Below are 24924 nucleotides of genomic sequence, written 5' to 3' on the forward strand. Positions count from 1 at the left end.
TTTTTTTTTTTTTGAATTAGAGTAATAGACCACGGTGATCTTCATGTATGGCTGTTTATTGTATGATGTGGTTTTCTCAGTTTAAAGCCATTTGCATATTTACATATTCAGTGAAGAAAGCATTGAGTGGTTTTTCATACCAGCAAAATCAGCTGTGATAATACGATCACTTTTCGATGAAATGTAAAAATACAGCCGAGGACAAAAATGTAAAATCATCTCAAATATACAAACAAAACAAGAGCAAGAAAAATTAAATGAGTTATTCCATAGTGATTGCGGTGAACTTTTGTTTTAAAAATCATTAATACAGCACAATACATCACCATATTTACCCACTATCATAATTTTATCGCCCTTGGCCTTAATAATTGCTTTTCAAAAAGGTACCACTGATGCAAACAATTATTAACTTGGGCTGAAACACCCTGTAAACTATAAAAGCTATCTTTGGTAAACTGTGCCATATGGTATATTAGCAAGCTAAGTATGACTTCTAGCCACCTCCCATCTTGTGATTGTCTCAATGGAAACAGTCTTTGGTTACTCTTCTATTTAGGCCTTCAAAGGGACTTTATCCGCCACACGGGAGCGCATGATCCTCTGTGAGATAGAAAATTATATTTAATGACATTTCCGGTTATGTAAACAGTCCATAAAGTACATTCGATTAAAAATAAGTTGTTGGTTAATCATGAGGCCTTTAGTCTTTGATAAGAAACAAGATTAAATGTTGCAATAAAGTAATAAAAACCAATAATATTCTGTCAGCATTATTATCAACATTGGAAAATAGCTAAAAAGGCCATTTCCTTTATGGATGCTCTTGCTAACTACAGTATATGCTATCAGCTAAAACTAGCATAACTGTTACTGCTACACTTTTTTTCTTACCTTTGTAAATAGATAAAGATTTTAAATGTAATACAGATTGTTAAGCAAAATACTAGAATGCTAAAATGCTAACAGTTAACATTAGTAGCTAAAGTTACCTGTTTTTTAAGCGCCTGCATAGATTGATATTCAATTTGTTCTCTCTTGATTCGGACCCAATCCGGTTCATCAGGGATCATGAAGGCCAAAATCATCTTCATTATGATCAGGGCATGCTAGAGGAGCAAATCAGCGTAAGAAACAACTAAGCCACAACATTCATTCACAAAGAAAGCATGTTGGCAGCCAGCTAATTGCCTCCAGCTAATTGCTAGTACAAGTCATATCATGAGGGGATGTATCTTTTTCAGAACAGATTTGCATTAGCATTTTGTGAGCATGGGGATTGACAGTGATACATTTAAAAAAAAAAAAAAAACTTCAAACACAATGTATCCAACACCACTTGAACGCACCATTTGTTACATTGATTTAAAGGGATAGTTTACCAAAGAAATTCAAATTCAAATTTTTGAATCCTCATTTTCTTCCAAATTTGTATGCTGATATAATATGGTACACAAAAGGAAAACCTTGACTTCAATATGTCAACTTTTTTGTTCTTTTTAAAGCTTGTTGTTACTATTTTCATTTTTGGAAAGACTATTTTTCAAGGCTGTACCAAAATCATCTCTAACCTCCACAATGATGGCAATGACGAGAACTTTGCTGCTGCTGAGACCGGCGTCCTCTGTGAGTTCCTTCACACGTGGCGAAAGAAGCAGCAGCCAACAGTTAGATATGACTGAGATGAAACTCAGCATCTCAAACGCCGTCTTTAAAAACGACAAAGACACACATTAGAACTCGGTATCATAAACCATTGAAAACATCCATATATACACGAAGACAGAGCACAATCTGACCTGCCATACTCCCATGTTGGCCACTGGGGCGGAAAAGGGCTTGTTGAAGAGCTTGCAGAGCTTGTAGGCGTCTGTGCGGATCTCTGTGAGGTTGTTGAGCAGTAACAGAGGGGCAGTGAGGGGATAAACACAAGAGAAAAGGCTCAAGTAGCCAAACTGAACCAGCAGCTCGATGTACTCAGCAAACAGGCCCTGGAGAGGAACAAGATTGAGAATTGAAGGAAAATATAATTCTTGATATTTAAGCTTATTTGGTTGCTACTCACTGGGAAAGCCGGCAGACTGCCCTGAGCCTGGAGATGGTCCACCTCTGGATCATCTTCCTTCAGGTTCCTGTCTGCAGATGTGAGGAAACGGTCCACCAGGAAAGGGACCACCACCTCAGTGAACTGATTGACCAGTTGAGTCACGATCAGGAGCGAGGAAAGCCTCTGGGGAGGAGATCACAGGTATTGTGTTGAGGTGTAAAGCTTAGGATTATATGTGAGAACGGTTTCTGAGGAAATTCCCACCTTGCGCAGAAGAGGCATGTCCTCTTTGAAGAAGGCGATGTGGAACAGCACAGCAAAGTTATTAAAAAAGGTGAACTGAATGAGAGAAAGAGGGGCAGATTAGGCACATGGGACGTTTTCATTTAGTATTAGGCAGTCCTGCAGAATAATTAAGGGCTTTTAAAATACGCTTGAGATCTTTGAGGTTAAACACCTGCTATGAAACACACACTAACAGGACATTTAGAAAAGGTGATGGAGAAAAAAAAACATGGATATGTAGACAATTATTAAACTGACCACAAGGACTTTGGTGGTGTGATGATAGTCAAAAGATGATTCCTCCCTGTGATTTTCTGAAAGACAAGAGATTTAGTAATATTTAATACAGTATATTAATATTAGTCTGTTTTCTTATTTATAAACTGATTTAATTATTATTATAAATAATTATTATAAATATTTAAAATATTAATAAATTGTGCATTTTAATTCATCACTACAAAAACATTCTATTATTTTGATTTTCTATGTAAATGTTACAATTGTATTTTATTTTTTAATTTTACAGAATATTTAGCAAAATATGAAAAGATTATAATCACCAGTATATCAAATTTATATTTTAATGATGTCTAATAATTTGTAGTAAGAATTTAGTCACAAAAAAAAAAAAAATTAACATAACATTGATCAGGTTCTTTTTTTCTGATCTTTTTCTTACCTGCTTCTGTTAGCTTCAAGGCCACGTTGCGATATATATTCCCCAGCGCATTAGTGTAGATAATATGGCTTACTGAAGGGATATATAGCAAGGGTACTGTGAGGTATGATCCAGATGCTTTGTGCCAGTTTGAGATCAGTCGCTCAAAGAAGTAGAAACCTCCCATCCCCATGACCACCAGACCCAAAAACACCCCGACAACAGGTAATGACACCAGACCGATCCTAAGGCTCCTCTTCCATTCGGGAAACAGCGGCTCCAGTCTGCCCGTGACCGGATTGGTGCCGAGTTCTCCGTGGAAACCCGGTCGGGGCTCTTGAAATTGTTCGGCTAAATTGAAAGTGCCCCAGCGATAGGATAACGCTGCGCTCCTCCTCTTCCACAGCTCCATGAACACCGTGGACCACAGCATGCTGAAGACTGCCTGCACCATGTAGGAGCTGACTGAAGGCTGGTCATCGCCGTCCTTCGGCGGGCCCGGAGCGCTCTCAGTTTGATTTCCACTGGAGAAGTTTGCGCTGGGGAGGAAAAATGTGATGAAGATGCCGAGGACGGCTGGAGGAAACAATGACAAAGTGTAGAAGTCCAGGAAGCTGAAATAATAGGCTATAGTGCCACCAAAATAAGCATGGATGGTGTCTGTAAAGAGAAAGAATGATTTATTAGTTATAAAAAACTAAATATATACATTTTTAATATATATTTAAAAATAAATTATATATATTATTTATATAGGGCAAACTATCTATCTGTTTTTATAGTTATAACTTATTTTATGCCATTAAGACCTGATTTCCTATCATATAAAGACAATAAAAAAATAAAAATAATAAAAAAATTAATAGATAATAAAAAAAATTAATAAATGAAAGTAAGGAAATGTTTCAGTTGGTCAGGGTTTTAATTTCTGTGAGTATATATATATATATATATATATATATATATATATATATAAATGTACAGTATATATACCTAAAAAAACAGGTGTACAGAATTTGTAGCTTCACACTGTGAAATTACTTTTATAATGCATTTATGAGTTCTAGTCAAATGACTTCATTAAGTGATATTAGTGCCTCCGTAATGGCCTTTAAAATGAATTAAATGGTCCTGAACAAAAGACAATTGTGTATAATTTCAAACCTAATGAGGAGGCATGTTTAGTTCTGTGATGTGATGTGAATGTGGGTGTGTCTCAATCAGCTCCCAAGCTCCCGTGCTCCTGAATCAGTAGATTGTGTACACAATTATTTTTTATTTTATTCTCTTTAAACACATCGTTCTTCTTAAAACATTTCAGCCTAATATTAATTCTAAATGTTAATTAGATGTGTCCGATTCCTGTCTTGCGAACTGTTTATGTAGAAATATACAAAAAAATGGTTTGTCTTTTCAAATCTTCTGTAATATTCTATTTATCGAGTTGGCTCGTGTGGTTTATGTTTCATGCTTCAGAAATGTAACATTATTTATTTGGGATTTGGGATTTTTAAGGGAGCAAATGTTCCCATGTACTGGAAGGAAATGGTACAGCCCTTATAAAATGTTTGACTCCCTGATCAGTGCCCTTACTGCTGAACAAGGGAGCCGATTGAGACGCAGCCTGTGTGTGTGTTTGTACCTAAAGGCTGCCCCCACATACTCTTGTGAGAGTACCACTGCTTCCCCAGATCCGACAGCAGCTTCTGCTTATGAAGAGGAGTGATGTTACGAATCACGCCTGCTTTCTCCAGCTTCTGTACTGCAGCACAGACAGAGAATCCAATAGACAGATAGAGAGATGGAGAGAGACGGGACGTTACCATATTAGGTTTCACCTATGGAAATACCATCAAATTGGGAGTCTAGACGCATACAGTGACTAAGCAGTTCAGAGAGAGAAGAGAGCCGAGCCTAATGGCTTCTCATGGAACTGCATGCTAGAAATAGTGTACATACTGCATAGAATGCACTGTTTTATGTCTGCTATTTTATAAAAGTACAGTACAGTATTCAGTAACATTTCCAATGCTTGAAATATGTGCATATATTACAAATTGTACTGCAAGCTGCAAAAACCGTACGAGTAGTAGTATAGTATTCTAATTTGAAAATTAATATAATTATCTTTACATCATATTCAATGCAAAATGTCTTTAATTTTGTCGGTCCAGTCAAATAAGTCCAAACGGTGTTAAAATGCATGCTTCAGCTGCTTTGTGTACATACAGATGCTCTCTCTGGATTTCAGCTTCCCTTTGGGTGCTGGGATTCCTGGGATACGCTGGTCCTCCATGGCTCTCATGGAATCCAGTTCATGTTTGACGATGTACTGCCTCTCGGCCAGCGTCAGGAACTGCTGCATGTTGTCTGCAGAAACAGTCAAGACACAGTTAAGTTTAAGCAAATAACATTAGCCATATGCAATATGAACACTCTGTATGTTGTATTGTTTGGTTTGCTGGTGTGTCAGCAACTGGTGTTTTGTCTCACCACATAGTTAAAAGTAATTACTTTGGCCATCATCAGTGAAGTATAAACTTTTAGTGCATAGTTAAAACAACATGGAGGCATGTTATTTAATTTGTCAAATATTCACCACTGTCGCAAAAGTTGTCACGGTCCTCAAAGGAGAAGGACGTCATGTTTCCATCCTGGTAGGTTTTGCAGAGGCCCAGGTCCTCAGTCACTCTGAGAAGGGTACAGCGAGGGGCCGCCACAACTATCATGTCCCCTTTCATGTCCTCACCGGGGTGAACTAACAGCTGAGCCCCTAAAACACAGCAGGCAAGAAGGATACAGAGTTTTTAAAAGTCGATTTAATATTCCTACTAATAATAATGGTAATAATATTAGTGTTCTTACCTCCAGCCTTCACAGGTGCAGATATCACAGACATGATCCACTGTTTGGTGATGGGCTGGATGTTCTCAGCCAGCTGGATCAGAACCAGAGGCTCTATGTGACTGGAGATACAGCAGGGACAGCTGACCCGGGACCAGGAGCTGGGTCCTGTCACCTTGGCTGGGGCTGAAAGCCCCTCCTGAGGTTCCTTCTGGGATGTCATGGTGTCCCTGTGGAACATTATATTTATTTTGTTTTAAAAAAAACTTGTGTTCTTCATCCTGCTATATATTTCTTAATAGTTTTCAAGAGTCAGGTGCAAAACAGGGAGTGAAACTTCCTTTTAATGTGAATTGTTATTTCAGTATTTATCATGAATATAAAATGTATTATTATTATTAAATTTTTTTCTTCTTCTTCTTTTTTTGGATAGTCTGCACTTTCCAAGAGTTGGGTACAAAATGGGCTAAAACTATATTTTTTGTTTTAATGATTATTTTATTTATTTATAGTTCAGTATTATAATAAGTAGTATAAATTTGTTTGTAATTTATATTTATTTATTTTTGCTGTTGTTGAGGAAAGAATAGCATTTGTTTGTTGACAGTGAAGTTACCAAACATTGGGTCTAAATACATTTAAAAACCTTTATACATGTATTATATTTACATTTATTATACAAAAAGGCAACCGTTTTATATGTAAAATGTATAAAATAAAATAAAAACAAAAATAGACTGAAAACAAGTTTTCAGTAAAAAACTATATTTTATTACTTTTTTTTTTTTTTTACATAGAAGTCTATATGGATAAGGTAATGTGAAAAAAATTATATATTTTAATACATTATTTTAATTGTTAGGCAGCTGAAAAGTCAAGATCTCTAAGGGCGATACTGACATTTGCATGATCTTTTATAAATAAAATAATAAATAATAGTGAACTTGTTTTTGTTAATTAAAAAAAAAGTTTTGTCCTCTAATACTTTAAAAACATTAAGCAAATTTCGGAAAGTGCCTATAAAGAGGGACTATAAAGAAATAGCCAATTTTTACAACTGACCTGCAAGATTAAAGTCCGAAACAAATTAAGAAGTGAATGGAAACAAAAGACACATTTACAGTTCATTCAAATCTCTTCCTGTAAATGCAAACGCGTAAGACAGTTATCAGATATCTGACTGTTTGAAAGACAATAGACAAGCTCCTAGCAAACAAAACCCCCTTTTACAGTATCCACTCAAACATCAAGTAACTGATTCCAGCTAATGCAGAGAGCTGCAGGCCCTTGAAGACTGAATGCACAAAGTGCTGTCAAATAAGGACACAGCCTTTGTTTACAATGGCGAAAATGACAAAAGTTGTACTTTAAACTCAAATGAGAGTGAAACGAAAACATAAACAGGAAGTGAGCGAGTTACAGAAGGCGGGAGAAATATTGTAGATAGAAAGGAAAAGGTTCTGCAGGCTACCTGTCAAAGCCAGGGACCTTCTTCTGTCGGAGCGCTTGAGTTTTGTTGATGTTCACACCCCCTCCAGTGTGCTGTTTCAAACAAATTGAAGTGTGAAAAACTGAAAGTCAGACTGTACGCCACAATTCACTTTCTCCACACTCACCCTGTTCAGAGCCAATCCATTCGCTGGTTTACTAGGAGAAAAGAGGAATGCAGTTGAGCGTCTCTCCTCCCAGTCTTTAGGGTGTGGAAGCCAAGGACATTTTAATTTTTTTTCTAATGGTGGATGCTCTTCTGCAGTATGAGCACATCTGGGTCCTACTGCCTGCCATGTTTGTTTTTGAAAATAGCTTATGACTAATCTATTACAGGATACTTATAGAATAAGTATATGCCATATATGAAATTAACTATAAGCAAAATATGGCATGAAACACACACAACATTCTTAGGGAGCATGTGCAATGGACTAAAAAGAGTAAATTAGTGTCAGTTGTGTTTCAGTTTAGTGCAGTTTTCACTCTGTAAGCTTCAATTTAACTTTAGTTTGCTGCTGTTGTTGTTGTTGAAGAAAAAAATCCAAAATTTATGCACATAACTAATATAAATGTTTTATAATAAACAAGAAAGCATTTATAATATAATACAAAAATTATTATAAATATACTATTATTCATTATAAATATATTATTATAATACACCAATACGATTTATAATATACGAAAAAAAAAATGTAAAATACACCACTTAGCAAAACTAAAATTTAATTAGTGGTCATTCATTATACTGTATGTAGTTTCATCTCACTGTAACATCTTCAGTAATTCAATTTTTTTTTCAAAGAAAGACTTTGACACCAAATAACACAGCAGTGACATTAAATTGACATTTTAATTCTGCATTACTGATATCCTGTAGACGTGTTTGCTCATTTTTACAACTTGTGAATTATCAGGCGGTTTTCATTACTATTACTTTGCTACTGAAACCGCTGAGTGGGTGGAGACATAAAGGTGGATGAACTGGATCGACTGCTTTGTAAATACATTCATGCAAATGACCTGAAGAACTCATGCTTCTCTGAAGAAACTGTTGGCAAGCCTTTATGTACATAAACTGTGTGTATTGCTTATATAAATAATACACTGAACAAAATTATGAACGCAACAATTGTTTTTGCCTGTGTTTTTCATGAGCTGAACTCAAAGATCTAAGACTTTTTCTATGTACACAAAAGGCCTTTCTCTCAAATATTGTTCGCAAATCTGTCTAAATCTGTGTTAGTGAGCACTTCTCCTTTGCCAAGATAATCCATCCAGAAAAAGGGGGACAAAAACAAAAGTGTTGCCTTTATAATTTTATTTATTGTATTGTTCAAAAGTTTGGGGTCAGTAAAATTTCATTAAAAAAATGCATTTTCGATTAGCATGGGAAAAATTACAGAAAAATATTTTATTTATTAAAAAAAAATTGAATAAATGCTTTTTCTTTTTAAAAATAAAGCTTCTTGATCAGCAAATCGGCATATGATTTGTGACACATGATTTGTGAATCATGTGACACTGACATCCGGAATTTTCAGCTTTGCATCACAGAAATAACATTAAAAAAAAAAAAAAAAAGTGTTAAATTCACAATATTACTGTTTTTACTGTACTTGCATTGTAAATGCATTCTTGGTGAGCATAAGAGACTTCTCTCAAAATCGTCAGACTTTTGAATGGCAGTGCACAGTCTTTCATGCTCTCTTTTTCAAAGTAAAAACACCACAAGATGTCCTCAGAAATATACAGTTTATTTACAAATACAATTGCATTTGCATAGAAATTTAAAATTCCAAAATAAAAACACATAGTAGTAAACAGATTTATTAGAGGCATCTACAGCTGAAAATTGTATTCTGAATTAAAAGCTCTCAATGTGATTACAAGTAAACAGATGAATATATTGCTCTGTTGACTTGCCTCAACTGAAAGCGTTCTCCTATGACACAGGATCTGTCCAGGATGGTGTCACAGTTACAAAAGAATCAAAAATCATTACAACGTCCATTGCATTTTATTAGTTTCGTTGTGCCAGCAGAATCACGGTATGAAGAAAAGCTCTATTCAAAGGTCCTTCCATGTCTTTGGCGGAAAACGACCAACCAATTGGTTCGGAAAGAGCAGGAAGGTAGGCAATGCCCCTAAGGCACATCAGGATCATTTTTACTTAAATATCATATATATATTTATTCATCTGAAACATTAATTATGCTTGAAATGACTGTGTAAAGCTGAGTTACATGTGGTCACAGCTTTTCTAGGATATTTTCAACATCATTGAACCATTGACTCAAGACAAAGACAAGAGCTGAAACGAGCAGGAAACAATACAAGTGAACAGATCTGCCATATGAACGGGGTGAGAGATCAGCCGAGGATGTCCTCGCTCTCCTGATGCCTGGTCAGATGCAACAGATCGTCACACCAGATGGAAGGGTTGTGCCGGCTGGATCTACATTAATAATGGCAACCCTCACCAGCAGGAGAGGCCCGTACACCCCGCTTCACGCCCTCACCATGAGCTCAAACCAAAAGCTAGCTTCAATCCTCAATAACTTAATATCTCACTGGATATGTAACATATTACTCGAGGAGCAGCTACTTGTGACGTCCTCCAGATCCGGATATAAGAATGTCGATTGGCAAAAAAACAAGTGGGTGAGATGAAAAAGAAAAGGGAGATCACCTGAGCAGAATGAAACGGGTGTGATGTCACAATAAGGGCGGAGCAACGTTCTGATTGACAGCTGGGGGAAGAAAGCGATGATCCGTAAGCGGTCGGAGCATCAACACTGAGAAGAATTAAAGCGTCTGAGACTTTCCTGAGTTTCCCTTAAAGGCAATGGCGCACTTGGCCACCGAAAGACCTCCTTCTGCTAGCCTTCAGCTTCTTAACACTACAACTAAGTAATCATGTCCACTCGCACCTTCACGCACCGTCCCACACTTACCGGCTCCCTGTCTATACATCGGTTTACTTTACATGGATGGGCAAAAATTGAGTTCGATATTCTTGTGCCTCTAATAAAAGACATTTACAGATTTAATCCAACGTTCTGAATCGTCAGTACATTCACACATAGTATATAAATATTTATATAGCTTGACATTCTGTGATTCTGTTTGTTTCAGGCACTCCCCCTTCTCTAAATAATTGATGAATATGATGATGATAATGGTGAACCTAAGACTAATAGCTGGTAGCAGCAGCAGCAGGGTAAGACACTGAACCTAACACAGTGATAAAGGGAGAGTGGGGAAGAGGGAGGCTTATGGGAGTTTGTTTAGGAGATTTTGATTTGGTCATTGTGGCAAAAAAAAGCTCTTCTAAAACGTCTGCTCGGGGATGACGGTGTTGAAGGGGTAGTCCCAGAATGTGGTGGTGATGCCAAAACCTGGAGAAAAGAAAAAAATAAATACAGGAGGTTTTAAAAAGGAGAAAACAAAAACAATGCAAACAACAGGTTAAATATATTAATTTAATACAATTAAATATTTTTTAACATTTAATATTTACTTTAATATTAAACGATATGGAATAAATATTATTCTTTAACATAAATCATTTTAATGCCATAGCCCTGAAGACTTAAATGCACATGCACACACACCATTTATAATACACTTTCAAAATTATGTCAATTAATAATATTATATATTTAATATTAACAATATAATAATACTTTTTACTTCATTTTATATTTTTTATAATTTTATATTGTACTATATAAAAGTGCTTATATATATATATATATATATATATATATATATATATATATATATATATATATATGTATACACACACACACACTTACAAAATTATTATTTCGATTAGTTATATTTTATATTAACAGTATTTTATCGTTCATTTAATTATTAATATTAATTTAATATTTACATTATTTTTTATTATACTATATAATTTATACATCACACACAAAATTTATAAGAATACAATTTCAAAATAATAATTAATAATATTTTACTATTATTTTATATTGTACTTTATAATTTATACATCATATATTTACATACAAAGACACAATTTATAATACATTTAAATTATTGCAATTAATATATTGTATTTAATAGTAACAATATTATAATTAATCAATTTTTATTATTAATTAAATTGGTAATATTTAATCTAATTTTAATCTAATATTGAATCTATCCATTATATTATTTTTTATATTGTACTATGTAACTTACACACATACATAAGTGTGTAACTAGCAGCATGCAATACAATGTTTTTTATTATTGTTTTTTCTATTTGTATAGGTTTTCAAATACTGTCTTTACATAGAGACTATTAGGGACATTCTCTCTTTTTAGGCATGTAATTTACTCTCCAAACTTGGGTAGCATAAAATATAAAATAAACATGTTTTATTACAGTAAACCACTATTATTATTATTACTGAAAATGTATATTTAATTTACAGTGAACCTGTTTATTGACCTAACCTGGCACTGGTCTTAAGCTCATTTGTGTAGAGAGATGCTCTATTGCGTGGCATCTCAAATCTCATGTCCTCACCTGCTCTTTGGTGTTCAAAGTGGTGTTTGACGTGGTATGCTTTCAGCCCGTACAAGTAGGAGCCCTTCCGTGGCGAGCCGTAGTGCAGGTAGTAGTGGATCATGTCATAGACCACGTATCCACACAGACCCCCGACGAACAGGGAGGTTCCCAGACCCTCAGGCAACATCTGCCTGAGTATCAGGTAAAAAGCGGCAATGACGATGGCGGCCAGACTCGGAGGAAACACCAGACGAGAGCCGTCAAACGGAGACTGACAGGTAAGAAAAGACCGTTAGGTTCAGCTTCATTATCTAAACTCATCTACTCAATGAATCTCATTAATTGAACAAAACCACACACCTTGTGGTGCTGACCGTGCAACAGGAAGTGCAGCATGATGAGGTAATAATTGTGGGCGGGCGGGCGCATGTGGAAGACGAAGCGATGGATGCAGTACTCGATGAACGACCACAGAAACATGCCGAACATGAAGATGAACGGAAAGCTGTACTTGTGGACCAGAATGGAGTAGTCTAGAAAGTAAAAGTGTAAAATAAATTAATAATCCATCACAAACAAGATCATTTACTTACTTGAAGGGATCGTTAAGTTAGTAAAGGAGTAATAAATAAGTAAATACAGTATGTGACCCTGGACAACAAAACCAGTCATAAGGGTCAATTTTTCAAAATAAGCTTTTATAAGCTTTCCATCGATGTATGGTTTGTTAGGATAGGACAATATTTGAAAATCTGGAATCTGAGAGTGCTAAAAAAAATATAAATATTGAGGAAATCGCCTTTGAAGTTGTACAGATGAATTCTTAGCAATGAATATTACGAATGAAAAATGAAGTTACAATATATTTAAAAGAGGAAACTTACAAAATATGTTAATGGTACATGATCTTTACTTAATATCCTTGTGATTTTTGGCATAAAAGAAAAATCGATAATTTTGGCCCATACAATGCATTTCTTACATTGACTTAAGACTGGTTTTGTGGTCCAGGGTCACATATTTTAATATAAATTTAAATAATAGTTTATAAAAAAAATTCTAAAATAATACTTAAGTAGATTTTAGGTAACTCAGAATGTTTCAAAACACACTTTACACACACCTGATGTAATAAACAGTCTTGTCCTCTCTTGTGCCAGTAACGTGTAGCAGTACCAGCTCAGAAAGATCACCACAGGCATCCATACAATCGGCACCATGTACCTGCAAACACACACCGCAGAGTTCAAGCATCTGTTAATTAACCACCATTCACATACAACATAAATCCTAAACTATTGCATATTACAACTAGTGTACAATGTTTAACTAAACTTAACTAAAGGAACACAAGCAGCCAGAGATGCTCAATCCTGTAATGTGATTTCTCTTACCATGAGGTCTTTGTGTTGGCCTCGAAAAAGTCATTCTCGAACAGCCTGATCGGTCTGTCCACAGGCTGATGGACCCACGTGTCATATTTCTCTCCGAGATATCCGACCTGCCAGGCCAGTGGCTTCCGCCAGTCTACCAGATCCTGTACGCACAATACATTTGATAACAGTGTTATCCTAATATTATTTATATACTATTAAAACATTCTTTGAGGGCTTTTTTATGTGCAATTGTGTTATGCGCTTTTGTTCTGTATTTCTTCTTAGCTTTATTTTATTTCAGTTCTGGTTGTAGTCATATTAGTACTTCCTCTTATTAATTTCTGTTGCCAAGGCATAATTTAAGTATGACAAATAAGTTTTCCATCGAATTATTAACTTCATACGTGGCATGTGCGTTAACTGACTTAACCCTTTATTGCTATCATATTAAATAGCTTGTTCATTTTCCTGCCATTGTATAAAAGTTAACAGAGTTCAGGAAGTACTGCGCACCAGGAATGTTGGCGGTCAGTGATGTTAGTTTGCTGAATCATTTTACTGGTCATTGTTTACATGCAAACTTTGACCAGATGCTTTTCCTATGTTCTCCACTAGGGGTCATTATAACAGTATAAAGCACAGGAGGTGGGCGTGTCCCAGGACGTATAGGGAGCTGCAACTCTAAGCAGAGGCCTTGAACTCAAGGGTGGACTGAACCTGAAGTCTATATACTGTATGCATGGTTCTGTGTGTGTCATTTATAAAACAGCAGACTGACATTTCGGTAATCAGGTACATACTGACACCTCTCCAGAGTCACTTTGTAGGACCATGATGGGTGAGTGACTAGTCAAAGTACAAAAGGTCATTGCAATTCAGTAACATTATCTAAGGCCCAGTTTAAAAAAAAAATAAATAAATAAAAGAAAGGCTTGATCATAGCTCTGATTTAGTCTGTGTTATTTACATTTAATATTCCATAACAGAATACTAAGAACAACTTAACCATAACCACCCACTTTATTTGTTTTTTGGAACAAGGAGGAGGACAGAACAATGTATTCAGGTTTAATTCTAGGAAATGACAGTCATATCAATAGGAGGACATGTTAGAACGAATTAACGGCTTTTACTTTACAGCAACGCTGGAATGAATGAGAGTGCGGCAATAAACCACATTCCTGCCATAATGAACCCAGAAATCTGGTCTGGACTGGTTGCCCAGCCTATCTGACTTACAAGTTTCATTACGGCATTAATTACACTGCTGGTTGTTATGCCTAGGCCTGATGCACTGGTTATGTGTTGGCCTGAACAATGACAGAAGAAGGAAAATAAATGAAAAGTCAGAGTGGGACATATTTTTACTGTAAGATCAAAATTAAAAAGGTTATATATATATATATATATATATATATATATATATATATATATATATATATATATATATATATATATATATATATATATATATATATATATATATATATATATATATATATATATATATATATATATATATATATATATATATAATTAATACATTAATTATTATGATGATATTTTATAATATATATATATATATATATATATATATATATATATATATATATATATATATATATATATATATATATATATTTTATAAAATATCATCATAATAATTAAGGTATTAATTATATATTTTTAATATATATATATAAACTTTTTTTGTACATATCATCATAAGAATTAATGTATTAATTATATACTTAAAAGTATTTCATATATTAATTTTATAACAAAAATATAAATTGTCATATCAATATAAAATTCATACTAACACCCCATATATAAAAATATATAAAAAATATATTTTGTTATTGTTAATTATTTATTTTTCCTAAATTATCAAAACTTTCTCCCCAGAACCACTAATATACTGGTAAATAAGGAAATACGTCTCCAATTTCACACATGCCTGGATATATTTCAAGTAATACAGTAACTTAATGTATTATTTATAATTTTATATTAAGAATTTACCAAAAACATTCACATTTAATTACTAAAACCTTCCCCCAGAATTTATTACTAAATTACTAGTAAATAAGGCAATACTTCTCCAACTTCACACAAACATGCATGTATTTATTACTAGGAGTAGTGACGAATGGAACAGCCCAGTTCTGCTAACGGGGTCAGTGTTCTCTAAATCATTGACCCCGTCTGTCAAATTCAAGGGGTTTGAACCAAACAATCGACGCTTGTGAAACACCTGCATGCCTCTGACAGAGAACACACGGACATTCACACACAAAAAGAGAGCTAGAAGTACATACACAAGCTTTTTCATTCTCAGTGGAGCACAAAAGTATTCTCACTTTACTCAGCTTGTGGCATCATTCAACCACAAGAAAAAGGAAGTCTTAAACGACATGAGTCTTAAATGGTATTCACCCTACCAGAAAGACAGAGCAACAGAAAGTCACCTGCTCTGTAAGTGTCTGACTGTCGGTTCGAGCGAAAAGAGGAATGGCTGCTTGCGGTTTCCTGTCATATGAACTAAAGCTTCACTTCCAGATGTCAAGCAAACAAATGTGATCTGATTAAATGACTGCTCTGGGTAAATGCATCTGTGGCATGTTGCTGATCACCACAGAATGTCATTTTGAATGTGTAAGGCTATGTTTTCGTAATGTCTTAAGGAAGTAATATATATTTAGATTCGTGTAGCATCATGCCCATCACACATCGATCAGATGCGTTTCCCACGAGCCATTCACACAGGACTATGGTGGAAAATATTAACTAGCTGAACTCACTAATTAACTATTTAACCTTAAAAAAAATCATGCACAGAAATGCACTTTTATTACATTTTGCAACATTTTTTATATGTGTGTTTTTAAAAAATTTTCTGATTGTAGCTTGCATTTCAAACAGGAATATGCTTGTAACAGCAGTTTGTCTTTCACTTTCTCATACCGTTTCTTCATCGACTTTGCTGCACTTATTGATGGCCGAGGTTTCTTCTTCTTCTGTGGTGCTTTCGGGGATCTTCTTCCTCTGTCTCAGAGTCTGGAACAGAAGAATAGGAATAGTTCAGAAAAGCCTGATCCTCATGATCATGTTTGATGAAGTGAGATTCATCCCTGTTGCATTTGTGTTGGCATTTGATATGAATTGTGTTTGTGGTAGTGTATGTGTGATTCGTGGCCTGATATGAGATATGAACCTGTCTGACAGCAGGAAAATACCAAGCTGCAGCAAGCAGCTTCTGACTGGTCATGTGATCTCATGTGATGTCAGCCACCATGAGGAAACTGGCTTCATTTCAACTTTTACTAATATTAATTTTATAGTCCTTTGTTTTTGTTTTTACAAGTAATTTTCTTTTCTTAAAGAAAGTAAGAGTTTTTATTATTATTATTATGAAAAAGTATTAGAATTTGCCCAGGGGACATTACATCCAGCACATTAACATAAGCATTTTAATAAAAAAAATATTATATATATATATATATATATATATATATATATATATATATATATATATATATCACGGTGTCGAATTTTAAATGTCAATAATGTGTAATAAAACTACTCTTATTTCGTTTACACAACCGAGAAATACTGAAATTCAAACCATTTTTTAATTTGTCTATAAATTATTAAATTGTATGCTCCGTTTAAAAAGTATATTAGTTGTGGCATTTTTAAATAGTTCTGGTAAAAGTTGAAAAATTATATAGTAATATCCCTTCTAGGTCGGACCCGCCGTCGTTCAGAAATCCATCAAATAAGTACTAACAAAAACAAAACACTAAATACTTTCAATAAAATATCCAAGCAGAGATAGAAAAAATCAGATCTGCTGTTGTCCCGAAAACTAATACTAATAAAAAATGTGAAAAAAAAGAGATTCAAATCTAACAGTAAAAATTACAACATGGCACAGATAATTGTGATCATAAATATGACAAATAAGCTTTTCACGTCTTAGATAAAACATACACCTACCCTCATCATCATCATCATCATGCCACCAAAGTACACAACGCCTTATTCACATGATACACACATCACAGCACACATTACGTCATGGACCTCATCCCACAAGATGGAAGAGCTTCTCATTTCTCCATAGGGTCATACACACACACACACACTCAAGCACACCGTTCACAGGTGGCTAGTTTGGTGGGACAGATTAAAAATACTAATCAGGTCTCACGTCGCACCATACCATTCTAATGTTAAAGAGTTGATTAACCCTGCCCCTTCACACCTGCACACACACACACACACACACACACACACACGTCCATGGCAACCTAACACCTAAGCCACACCACACACTCGCCACAGAATTATAGTTATAAAGGTTAACGGCTGTGATGTTGCTGTTTGAGAGTGACTGTGGGGCCGAAGGGTAATTACGATAAAAACTCAGAGGTCACATGTTATTGAATATTTACGCAATTGAATCCAGACCTGCATGTGATTTCAGTACAACATATTTCAATAGAAACATACCTACATTATTCATGAAGGTCTAAATATCTCTATTTCTTGAATTCATTCATTATTGCCCTGTAAGAAAGTTGCACTCTTAGCGATTATGTATAAATTCACTCTGCTTAATTATTCTTATGAAAACCATCAATGAATGGGAAAATTGCTTGGGTTTCATTAAGGTGGCCTTTTTAGTGCAGAAAATGCAGGGTGGAAGCAGGTGGTCAAAAACTGTGGTTCTGGAGAATCTCCATCAATGACATGACTTCACAGGGTCAGGCGCTTTGGTGGAGTGATGGTGTCGTTTAATGTGCTTGTTTTCTAATTTCACTGATAGTCTTATCTGAAGATGTTGTAAATACAAATGTCATGTGGGTATTTCCATTGTGCAAAACAGCTTGTCCTAACAGCAAGTGAATAACAGGTGATCGTTTCGGCTAATGTAAGTAATGGTAATTGTATTAGAACAGTAATAGTACTGAAATTATAACATAAAGAAGTGGCAATAAGTGAGCCTGTAAAAAGTAGGCCACAGCCATGCTTTTTATGACCTTCAGTTTGGGTTTGCTGAAGACCAAATCACTATTTTTGACCTGACCACATATTTCAATCTGTTTTCTTTCAGTGTGATCCCTTTCTTTTTCTCTCAATGGGTCTTTTACAGACTTCCCATCATCCATCTCTGCATATCAAGGTTACAAAAATCACCCTTTTTTCTGCACAACTTTCCACTGAATCAGATATAATAAAATATAATTTATTGTATAATAAAACAGGCCTTTACTATAACTAGTATACATTAAAAATAATTAATATACAATGTATGATTAATAAACATTGAAATAAGCCTCATGAAGCTCACCAAGGTTGCATTTATTTAATCAAAGACAGTATAAACAGCAAAAATTGTGAAATATTATTACTATAACGGTTTTCTATTGTATTATTTAGAAATATAATTTATTCCTAAATGCAAAGCTGGATTTTCAGAAGCCATTATTAAAGTTATCAGTGTTATTTGGTTTTTGCTTATATTGTGATACATCTTTCTACAAAAACATTTACATATATACATACAATTATTTTTAATTTTTAATATTGAAGTGGAAGGGGGCTTCCAACACAACAAAAACATAATTCTGTAAGAAACTATGAAAACTGCTCAAACAAACTTTTAGAAGCAGACGAGCCTGACCAAATATTCCTGATGACTGTTTGTCCAAACATCAAACACACACATGCAAACTCATCTTTGAGTGCACTTATGTTAACACTAACATAAAATAAGCTTACTCCATGTCAGTCCAAGCTGTTGTCACACTCAATGTGACACACTTTTTTAATACTTAACTTGCAGCTTAAATAGCACATACAACAATTTATCAAAATACAGCACCAATAAAGTGGTCATTTGGGTTTATTGCACCTAGACACACCCAGCACACGATATGCATACGTGACTGCTGGGGTGTTTCATTGTTTACAATGAGCCACGGCAATCATTAGCTTGGAAATACACACAAACCAAGACGAAAAAGAGGAAAGGGGAATTAACACTTTAATAATTAACATTCACGGGTTGTTAGCGACACAAAATCAACGCATCTGAAGAATGCAAATCTATCGAATCAATTTTTATTTGAATTTTTTACACACTGAAGAAAGGATTTCCACACAGACGCACACACAGAAATGAACTCCAAACCAGTGCCTGGGATAATACACAAGGGATTGCATCTAGAAACAAACCGTTGTCGTTATAGATACTGTCACTATCAGAGCACCGCAATTGCTGAAAACCTGCACGACAGGCCTTATGCACAATACATATAAGACTAGAAACCAGAAGTCAATCTGGCATGTACTTGCATGTTGACATCTTGATTACATGCTTTCAAGTGAACAATATGTATAGTGTACATAGCATCCAAGTGCCAAACGTAGATACTGTCACAGAGTATCTAGTATCTATCTGGTCTTGATATAGTCCAAGACTTTTTCGGTTGTTTTTAAGTTCATGGTCGATGAGCCACTGCAAATTGACTGTGAATGCCAGCAAATCATTTGCCTTTATAGCTCAGAAATAGTGTTGTATTAGTGGGTGTGTGTGTGCGCGCGTTGCATTACGACCAGCACATGTGATACGAGATGTGTGCTGCCCTTTTGCCGAGGTGAACAAAGGTGCTGAAGCGAGAACTGCATGGAAGATATGAGCGGGAAGGTTCAGTCATGTGAGGTGGTCGCTTTGGCAGGTCATTTAGCCAACTTTAGCAGCTTCTTGTGCAAGACTCCTACAGCCAAAAGCTTAGGAAAAGCAGGGTGAGATTCAATTTGGTAAAGTGCAATAGTCCTTAAAAGTAGGGCAAAATAATACACCGTTATCTCATGGTTATAAAGAAGGAAGTTAGAAGAGAACTAGAAAAGATTAGGAAGGGTAAGATCAATAAGTTACATTAGGCCTAGTTACAAACTTACGAACAAAAAGTTACAGACGACTCGGAATAGGGTTAGAACAAGATGCAGTTTTCCCATGATGCAGGTGGCCGGTTGGGGGTCTATAAGAGTTCTCTGATCTGTGCTGCAGAAGATAGTTTGAGCTCAACAGGACTGAGGAGGAAAGAGCTTTTCAAATCATGTCTAGATGGTAACCTCATTCTGTGAAACTCTGCTTCCAAGGATAAGGTTGCTCTTGGACTCTAAATAAACAAAGTAGTTGACATAACATACACGTATACTTTTATTTCACAGAACATCTAGATCTTAGACCGAATTTAACAGGTTAGTTTTCGGTCATCATTTACCTGATGTACTTCGTTCATCTTTAGAATGCAAATGAATGAAATCCAAGAGCTTTCTGACCCTCCGTAGACAGCTGACAACTGACAGCTTCAATTGTGTGACATTTTACATTTTGAAAAAAAAATTTAACATTGCCTTATTCATCATATGTAGTGTGGAATTAATGAAAAAAAAATAAATAAATGAGATCATGATAACAATAATTAGCTAAATGCTGTTTGAAACCATGCTAGATTAGCAGGTTTAGCATGTCACACTGTTGGATATAACAACTTTCCCAAAGTATTTCCTGTATTTCAATTTGCAATAAAGGCTCGTTCTAACAGCAAGCGGATCTCTGTTTAACCTCAAAAGCATGAAGATCATAAATCTGAACTGTTGGATTGCATCTATTCATGTGAATATGGCTTTTGATTATGTGGTTAAGTTTGTGTACCTGAAAAAAAAAATCCACAGTCAGAAGATTGGTTAAACCTAAACTAGGTCAGAGAGTCAAAGAGATGTATTGTTGTCCTAAGAGACAGTGGGACAACTAATAAACGAAGACTAGCCATGCTACGGAAATTGAGAAAAAAATTAAAAAATGACATCAAAACTAAACCACTTCCTATTTCCTTTCCATTTTTATGGTCTAGGCCTTTGTTATATTTCTTCACAGTTTATTAAACCCAATCAAATGAAGCGTACATGATCCTACATTTCACAGTAAAAGCATTCACAATGCAACCCAACACAAATCTTGTCTGTACCACACTACATGTTGTTGTATTACCTTGAAAAAGGGGCTTATTTACAAAAGAGAGGCTTTTCAATTGTTCTCAGTGGACATCAAGAGAATAAATTACATTTGGATGAGGTAAGTAGTCCTTTTCTAGTGGTTACAGAGGTTTTTTTAATGGTGAATGCTTATGTCTAGAAACCACAGTTGTATAGCATGGTCCTTATTGGTATGAAAGAAAAAAGATGGAAGGAAACGAACCAACAGGATGTTGTCACTTTTAACATTCAGCAAAAGCACTGTGTTATTAGGACTGACACTCTGCATGAAGACCAACAGAGTGGAATGTATGAAAATAAAGTCATTTAGTCATTACACCTAGGCGGTATCATTTTCCGGTGTGGTATGCAAATATCTATTGGACTAAAGTTATGACAGTTGCACTGGCAGACTCAAAATCAGTGACGTAAATAATATTGCATGAATCAGCTGTGTAAAGTTTTCAGGGTTATCCCAATGCGGCAGTCAGGAAACCCTAAATTTTGGAGCTTGGCCGACCTTGGAGCATGAGTTATTTTAAAGACAATTAACCCAGAAACATCAGATCATTTGGATTCCAGGGAAGTAGCAAGGATCCTGCTACATTTCTTATTGGTAATATAGTCCGTAAGATAGCCAGTAATACTTATATAGTCAGTAAGATGAGGGCAAGGAGGAGGCCAGTGATGTAGATTGTCATGGGGGCTGAAAGAATTCCTCTGGGTGAACAATAAGGCTTCTTTATGGAGCAGTAAGGGTCCGGGACACTGAATGACAGAGACACTCATACATACAGAAAGAGTTGCGAGAACAAAAGCATGGAGGACAGAGGAAGAGAGCTCAGGCTGGTACGATCCAAACAGGGCTGGCAGTGTGTCGAATGGTGCATGGGTGGTGGTCAGAGTACGGTTGGGGGTTGAGAGCCTCAGCTACATACACTCGAAAGGGCACCAAGGCCATCAGCAATGCCTAGCCAAACCCTAGTAAGCTTTACTCTCCCAGTCGATGGTGACGGTAGGCAGTGCTCTTTACAATTTGCTCAAACCCCACACATTCCACAGATAAAGATGTAGGAACAAATGTAGTCACATACCAACTAGTGGAAAAACACACCCTCATTGTTTTCAAACTGCAGACATTTTGAATCAGTTTACCATTAACAAAGGTACTGCAATAGAGGATGTTTGGTAATCTTTTGTAAAAGCACAGATACTAGTTTGGATAGTTCCACCTGAGCAATTCCTTCTCTAATGCATGTACAACAAGATATTTGTTTAAGTATCACTGGCTGGCCAAGCCTGTGTTCTTGTCAGAAAGGGGTTTCCAGTAGAGTAAAAGTTCTATGGTCAAAGTTCACACTGACTGACATCATTTGGGTCTATTTAGGAGTGTCCAATCCTGCTCCTAAAGGACCACTGACCTGCAGAGTTTAGCTCCAGTCTAAATTAAACACACCTCAGGTGTCAGAATTACTAGGAAGTTCGTTGAGGCAGACCGGAGCTAAACTCTGTGGACATTGGCCTTTCGGCAACGGGATCAGACAACTCTGATTTAGGTTGTTGACCTGCAAAGAAAAAAAAACTCCTTTGTTCATTTCAGGTCAAACTGAAACTCTGAAGAATCTTGACGCAACCTCATCAAGCATCATTCTAGAAGTTTGTCGAAATTAATGATAAAATCAGTGGTTTTTTGAAATCAAAAATGACACTAGCTTAAAAAAAGCTATGCCGCATTACCTCACCTGTTTTAACAGTGATCAGGACATGACCCATAAGGGTTCCTCCAAGTCAATAATTAACCATTATCCAATCAGTGCCAGGATACACAGTTGGACGGAGTGATCCTGATAAGAGGAAGCAACTGATGGACTACTCCAAGCTCAAAAACATCAGCCATGTGAAGTGGAACTGATTTGGGGCAGATGGAAAACATTTGGCCTGTGTTATTCAGAGCAACACTTATGTAAATTCACAGGGAGAAATCCCTTGTCAACCTATCCAGTTTCAAGATCCACATGTCTCTCTAAACACACGTTTTCTTATTTCTTATTTTGTTTTTCTTATTCTCAATGGAGGATGTTTAGGTTTTATTTCAAGCACGGTTGATGGAAGCACTTGGCGAGGTGTGCAGAGTCTTGTGACATAAGTAGAAAATGCTGGCTTCTTGTTCAACATATGTAAATGACTAAACAAAAGTACATGTTAACGCAAATGTGCTGAGGGGAGGGTTGCTGAATGCATCACTGTTCTAAGATTATGAACCACCATTTATGCACCATATAGCGTAAAAGAACACGCTTCACAGTTGGACATTATCCAATATAATGTTTGAAAAAAAAATAAAAAAATTTTGACTTGGTCCATGTTCTTTATAAAAAAAAATAAGGATACAGTGAAGTACTTACAATGTAATTGAATAGGGCTAAGTTTTAAGGAATGCAAAGCAGAAATGTGAAGTTTGTGAAATCTTGGTTTACTAAGTCACTAACATTTGATTCTTCTGTTAAAACTTGAGCATTCTTTTAAATAAAAGCCATCTTTTGGCTATACTATTATATTACAAGGGTCTTTTATCAAAATTATGTAAACTTTACAAATGTGCCCCATTCACTTTTAATTGTCTCACTGTAACCCACACTTTAAAAAAATGAGGGACAATTGGAAATCCATTTCTGTGATTATCAACAACATTATGGCACAAATGCTGTTAACTGAGCTTAACGTGTACCAAACTCAGAATAATCCTTTAAGGTTTTGAATTTATCTGTAGACTTTGCATTCAAATCAATGCTTCTTTCTCTGTCCTTTCCTCTCAGGCCTCATTCCGTTCCAAATGTGATTCAGGATCAGCTTTTTTACCGCTTTTCTTTGCTCATAATACACCAGTCCAAAGCCAAAACTGATCCCAGACCTGTCGATCTGGAATTTAAAGTGGTAGGTGGGGTTAAGAGAGTCTATTTCACCATAAACAGGGATGTTGTTGGTTGGTAAGCTGTATCACGCAGAGAACTGGTGGAACCTGCTGGGCCAGATATTGAGAGTCCTCCCAAGCATTTTCTCACCTTTTCTAAAACGCCAAGCCAAATTTAACATCAATGACCAGCTTCATTTTTTTTTTTTTTGGAGTCGGCAGATATGGGAAAGATTAGGCTAGATGTCTGGGATATAGTCGGGAAACCAGTAAATTCTCTTCTCATTATAATTTACAGAATAAACTAGATTTTTAAATCAAGACAGTCAAAAATATTTGTTAAACCAGTAAAAGTACTTTTATCTGCATAGTGCAAAGGGTAAAAAAAAATGAAAACGTGAAGGCTGTTCGCTTGTAAAAGAAGACCATAAATCTTCATGTAAAAGCACTTTTAGGGTTCCTCCTTCAAACAAGGGTGCAAAGTTTTCTTCATTTGCAGGTCTGCACACATGAACATGTCCTATTGTACGGAGTTCATCGATCAAGAGCTTCTCACATGTAAAGACCTTAATCTAGGAAGAGCATCATCAAGAAGATTAGAAATCCATGCAACAGGATTAGCATGACTGAAGTTCACGGATACATTTCTCCAATGTCTGCACACTGGGCACTTTTTTTCTCATTTTGAGATAATTTGTGTGATAATGAGTACAGTCGTGCCTGTAT

At 35.6% G+C, this 24924-nt stretch overlaps 2 protein-coding genes across 2 annotated transcripts in view; both read right to left on the reverse strand.

The window, feature by feature from the left end:
- Positions 1–40: 40 nt before the first annotated feature.
- LOC113043047 (anoctamin-10-like) lies at positions 41–7592 on the reverse strand. The gene is made up of 14 exons (XM_026202158.1): positions 7454–7592; positions 7309–7379; positions 5859–6067; positions 5593–5766; positions 5223–5363; positions 4636–4755; positions 3015–3653; positions 2591–2646; positions 2312–2386; positions 2066–2230; positions 1800–1991; positions 1572–1709; positions 993–1109; positions 41–603 (listed from the first exon to the last, which is right to left on the reverse strand). The coding sequence occupies exons 3-14, from the start codon at positions 6058–6060 to the stop codon at positions 556–558; spliced, it is 2067 nt and encodes a 688-aa protein (XP_026057943.1). The 5' UTR covers positions 6061–6067; positions 7309–7379; positions 7454–7592; the 3' UTR covers positions 41–555.
- A 1474-nt stretch (positions 7593–9066) lies between these two features.
- The window catches only part of LOC113043051 (fatty acid 2-hydroxylase-like), a 121681-nt gene continuing 105823 nt past the window's right edge, over positions 9067–24924 (reverse strand). Inside the window, exons 2-7 of the mRNA XM_026202165.1 lie at positions 16203–16295; positions 13254–13396; positions 12983–13083; positions 12220–12392; positions 11878–12130; positions 9067–10729 (exon numbers count right to left, since the gene is read on the reverse strand). Of these exons, the coding sequence (XP_026057950.1) occupies positions 10662–10729; positions 11878–12130; positions 12220–12392; positions 12983–13083; positions 13254–13396; positions 16203–16295 (831 nt within the window). The 3' untranslated portion in view covers positions 9067–10661. The remainder of the gene's footprint in view (positions 10730–11877; positions 12131–12219; positions 12393–12982; positions 13084–13253; positions 13397–16202; positions 16296–24924) is intronic.

Source organism: Carassius auratus, chromosome 25 (assembly GCF_003368295.1).
Source record: "Carassius auratus strain Wakin chromosome 25, ASM336829v1, whole genome shotgun sequence".
Classification (NCBI taxonomy): domain Eukaryota; kingdom Metazoa; phylum Chordata; class Actinopteri; order Cypriniformes; family Cyprinidae; genus Carassius; species Carassius auratus.